This window comes from Mandrillus leucophaeus, unplaced genomic scaffold (assembly GCF_000951045.1).
Source record: "Mandrillus leucophaeus isolate KB7577 unplaced genomic scaffold, Mleu.le_1.0 Scaffold55, whole genome shotgun sequence".
Lineage (NCBI taxonomy): Eukaryota > Metazoa > Chordata > Mammalia > Primates > Cercopithecidae > Mandrillus > Mandrillus leucophaeus.
Window position 1 is genome coordinate 1058884 of NW_012105919.1, and position 5234 is coordinate 1064117.

The following is a 5234-nucleotide window of genomic DNA, read 5'->3' on the forward strand; positions in this document are numbered from 1 at the left end:
AGACATTCAGATATTCATATAACATACATGTCTACTTACACATGCATAAGTTACCTCTGTAATGACACAGGAAAAAATAGTTACTGCCTCTGGAGAAAGGAAATGGTGGGGTGAAGTTCAAGACTCAGGGAAAGATACTGATCTGCACGCCCCTTCTCCACTGTTTGAATTTAACAGTGTCTACTGCCTATTCCACAAGAAATTTTAAAGTATAAACCATGAAGGGCAGAAACCTGAACATGTCCTAAAGCTAGGAAACTGCCAATCTAACCTAACATGAAAAAGCATGGGCTAAACTTAGTCTAGCCAGAGAATTAAACTGTTTCAAACTCTCCTGTAACATCTTTGAGAACTAAGAGCAAGTAGGGCCTAAATCTCCAAACGTGGAAACTATGCTTTGACAAATCACTCAGAACCAAGAACCAAGTGAAAGGTTCCAGAATAAACACAGAAGGCTGACAGAGACCAGGGCTCCTGTCAACATGAAGTGGATGGTGGCAAAATGATGGGTCTCACTAGTAAGGTCCAAAGCACACTAACGAGGCCGGGCTCGGTGGCTCACGCCTGTAATCCAAGCACTTTGGGAGGCCTAAGTCATGGGGATCACTTGAGGTCAGGAGTTCGAGACAAGCCTGGTCAACATGATAAAACTCCATCTCTATTAAAAAAAAAAAATTAGCCGGGCGTGGTGGTGCAAATCTGTAATCCCTGTTACTCAGGAGGCTGAGGTGGGAGGATTGCTTGAGCCTGGGAGGTGGAGGCTGTAGTGAGCCAAGATCACACCACTGCACTCCAGCCTGGGCAACAGAGCAAGACTCTGACTGAAAAGCAAAACAAAACAAAACACCAAAGCACACTCATGAAAATCCAATGGGCAGCAGCAGCTGCATTGTAAGCACTTTAAGGACCTTTCCCTTCTGACCTAGACCAGCTTCTATAGCAGGCCAAACACTAATACATCTACAGAGTAGAAGTTTCCATGATAATGCCATTTGGAGGTAGCAGACTGGTGACTCAGAATGGAGACTCTCCAGTCAGAGAAGACCAGGTCCAGACATTGTACTCCTCCATTTATTAGATGTGTGAACTCAGACAAGGGTATTCCACCTCCCTGAGGTTGTACTCACTTCCTCAACACACTCAATAAGCATGTGAGTGCTTAATGCGCACATCCACTGTGCTTTCAATTGCTAGGCGATGCGAAGGGTAGAAAAGTGGGAGTACCTGAGAGTCCTGGGAGTCAGAGAAGGTTCTCTGGGAGAGATGTTCAGGCTAAAACCTGAAGGAGAAGGCAGCGCTGAGATAAGGACCGTGGCAGCAGGAACAGCAAGTACAAGGGCCCAGAGAACACGCTTGGCACATTCAAATAACACAAAGAGGCCAAGCGTGGTGGCTCACGCCTGTAATCCCAAAATTTTGGGAGGCCGAGGTGGTGGGATCACCTGAGGTCAGGAGTTCAAGACCAGACTGGTCAATATATTGAAACTCCGTTTCTACTAAAATTACAAAAATTACCTGGGCGTGTGGCGCTCGCCTGTAATCCCAGCTACTTGGGAAGCTGAGGCAGGAGAATCGCTTGAACCCAGGAGGCGGAGGCTGCAGTGAGCCGAGATCGCGCCACTGAACTCCATCCAGCCTGGGCGACAGAGCAAGGCTCTGTCTCAAAAAAAACAAACATAAATAAAAATAAATAAATAACAGAAAGAATAGCCAGAGAGGCTGGAGAGCAGTGAACACAGTAATGAGATGAAGTAGCAGAGAGTGAAGGGCAGATATTTCCCTTCGGAGGCCATGGGAAATAATTTTCATGAGTGCAATAAAGGATTTTTTTTTTTTAAGACGGAGTCTCGCTCTGTCGCCCAGACTGGAGTGCAGCGGCGTGATCTCGGCTCACTGCAAGCTCTGCCTCCCGGGTTCACGCCATTCTTCTGCCTCAGCCTCCCCAGTAGCTGGGACTACAGGTGCCTGCCACCACACCCGGCTAATTTTTTTGTATTTTTTTTAGTAGAGACGGGGTTTCACCGTGTTAGCCAGGATGATCTCGATCTCCTGACCTCGTGATCCGCCTGCCTCGGCCGCCCAAAGTGCTGGGGTTACAGACGTGAGCCACTGCAACCGGCCAGCGAAGGATTTTAAGCAGGAGAGGGACATGTACTTAAGGATGGACACTCAAGGATGGAATCAGCCCAGTGCTTCAATGAAACAAGAAAGAAGCCACGCCCACCCATTAATGGAATCTCCCGTTTCCTTTTTTTGAGACAGGCTGTCGTTCTGTCGCACACGGTAAAGGGCAGTGATGCGATCACGGCTCACTGCAGCCTCGACCTTCTGGGCTCAAGCAATCCTCCTGCCTCAGCCTCCCGAGTAGCTGGGAACTCAGGCACGCACAATCACGCCCGGCTAATTGTTTAATTTTTATTTTTCATAGAGGCAGGGTCTCCCTATGTTGCCCAGGTTAGTCTTAACTCCTGGGCTCAAGCGATCCTCCCGCCTCGGCCTCCCAAAGTGCTGGTATTAGAGGCGTGAGCCATCGCGCCTGGCCCCGTTTTCAGGGGTTTCCCAAGGCGAGAAAGTGGACCCTCCTGATACACTTAATGGGGTGACCAATCTCAGATGCGGGGCTAGAGCATAAAAACCAGGAGGCTGGGTCCCGGAACTGCAGCGAGAGAAAAAAACGTTCTCTGAAAGGAGCCGAGAGGGGAGGATTCGGCCCAGCGATGTGACAGTCGCGCTACCCCGCGACAGGTGCCTCAGAAAACCCTCGCCTGGGTCGTCCTCAGAGCCTCTGCCTTCTATTTCTCCAAGCCGCCGCTCGCCACATCTCCGCAGGGACTTGACGCCGGCACCCAGTGAACCCAACTTGCGCTCCGAAGTCTGCTCCGCTCCACTACGCCCTCGCAGACGCCGGAGCCTCCGCTGGTGCGGGAGGCCGCTCCTTCCCGCCTGTTCCCGCGTGCCCTGAGCCCCGGTCCCAGACCACTGCCGCTTTCTCCTCAGCCCCAGGCCGCTCCCCGCCTCAACTCACGGGTTGTTATTACTCATTGTAAGTAACAAGCTGCTGAGGAGCCGCACGTTGGAGTGCAGCCCCGCGGCCGCCATATCCCGCACGTGGTCTATCACATTCATCCTGCCCTGCAAGGCCGCGGGCAGCGGCGGCAGCACTGTCTCGAAAAACCGGTAAGGGATTCTTAGGGAAGACTCCAAAATGGCCGCGTCGCCGGGGTCCATCGGGTCCACACGCGGCACCGCCCCCAAGCAAGAGGTAACTACTGAAGTGCCCGAATAAAAAGAAACTCGAGTCCCTGCTCCTGTCGTGGTCCCTTTCCGGTGAAATGAGTTGTTACTTTTACGCAAAAATTACGTCATCATCCTAAACTGCAAAATTTACTGAGGATTTACAATGAGACAAAAGTCACCTTAGTAAGACTACTTGGTCAATTTGAATGAGTCTGAGAGGAATTTGTGCCTCTCAGAAATTAAAATGTGTGGGCATTTACCAGACATAAAATATAGTAAGGTGAGGAAAAGCGCTCCAACTGGAATTAAATATTCTAATCGGGCGCCAGGGACAGACCTAACGGCTTTTACAGTCGCGCATGCGCACCAGGCAGGGGCCGCCGCCTCCCTGCTCAGGTGTTTTGTGTTCCTGCTAAAGTCAGGCTTTGTCCCTGGATGAACTTGTTAGTTCGAGGGGCGTATTTTACCATGTAAAATGATTCCCTAAATCCGTGGAAATAAAGACTAGATCCAGGAATTAGCTGATACCCATATAAACCAGCATGTGTCTGGCACAGTTAACGTTTTACAAAAGTTTTACACAAGTTGTTGGACGTTCACAACAATCCATAAAGTTGAAGTTGTCTTTCCCTTCTCACAAGGGAAGAAACTGCCTGCTTAAATTTTGTGCTCAGGTTGTTAAATGGTTGACTTGGAATCAGATCGCCAGTGGTTAAATGTGATGGATCGCAAACTCGAATGTATACAGAGACCAGGGAGGTAACTGAGCCAATGAGGCAGGGTTTAGGTATTTGAATCAGAATCCCAATATCCTCCACAATCACCCTCTCAGATATAGCCTTTCGCTCCTTTCTTGAAGGAGACAGTTGTTTCGGTCTATATTTTGTTTTCATTTGATTTTTAGAGTAACAGATGCAAAAAAAAATGCTCTGAAAAAATCACAGTATATCTTCACCAGTCAACTTTTTCAGCTCTTACGTTTTGTCACAGTTGAAGCTCCTGTGATCCTTTTCCCATCTCATCCCCTACTCTAGTTTTCTGGATGTATGAGACCTTTGATGTGATTTTGGTGGGCATGATCACTGTGAACTTTTCTTTTTTTTTTTTTTTTTTTTGAGATGGAGTTTTGCTTTTGTCGCCCAGGTTGGAGTTCAAAATCTCAGCTCACTGCAACCTCTGCCTCCCGGGTTCAAGTGATTCTCCCTGCCTCAGCTTCCTGAGAAGCTGGGATTACAGGCACCTGCCACCACTGTCACGCACGTCCGTGTGAAGAGACCACCAAACAGACTTTGTGTGAGCAACAAGGCTGTTTATTTCACCTGGGTACAGGTGGGCATGTAGGAGGATGAGCCGCAGACAAAACTCCTCAGACACCAAATTAAAGAAAGAAGGAGTTTATTTGGCCGGGAGCATTGGCAAGGCTCCTGTGTCAAGAGCTGAGCTCCCTAAGTGAGCAATTCCTGTCCCTTTTAAGGACTCACAACTCTAAGGGGGTCCATGTGAGAGGCTCATGATCGATTGAGCAAGCAGGGGGTACGTGACAGGGGCTGCATGCACTGGTGGTCAGAGTGAAACAGAACAGACCGGGAAGTTTCACAATGTCTTTCTATAATCTATAGATAACATTAGTTGCTAGGTCAGGGGTCGAATTTTAACTACCAGGCTTAGGTCAGGCAGGCCCAGGCCTGGTTTTGGGTCTGGTTCCTTGGTTTTCGGTCTGGTTCCTAAGTGCCGGGTTACCTGCTTTTTGTTTTGCTTTTCTTTCCTTTTCTGAGTTTAAAACAATATAAAACCATATGAGAGGCCAGGCGCAGTGGCTCATGCCTGTAATCCCAGCACTTTGGGATGCCAAGGCGGGTGGATCACCTGAGGTCGGGAGTTCAAGACCAGCCTGACCAACATGGAGAAACCCCTTCTCTACTAAAAATACAAAATTAGCTGGGCATAGTAGCACATGCCTATAATCCCAGCTACTAGGGAGGCTGAGGCAGGAGAAT

At 49.0% G+C, this 5234-nt stretch overlaps 1 protein-coding gene across 1 annotated transcript in view; it reads right to left on the reverse strand.

Moving 5' to 3' along the window:
* The window catches only part of ANAPC7 (anaphase promoting complex subunit 7), a 44513-nt gene extending 40910 nt beyond the window's left edge, over positions 1 to 3603 (reverse strand). The window contains exon 1 of the mRNA XM_011997859.1: positions 3026 to 3603. Within this exon, the coding sequence (XP_011853249.1) occupies positions 3026 to 3228 (203 nt within the window). The 5' untranslated portion in view covers positions 3229 to 3603. The remainder of the gene's footprint in view (positions 1 to 3025) is intronic.
* Positions 3604 to 5234: the final 1631 nt, after the last annotated feature.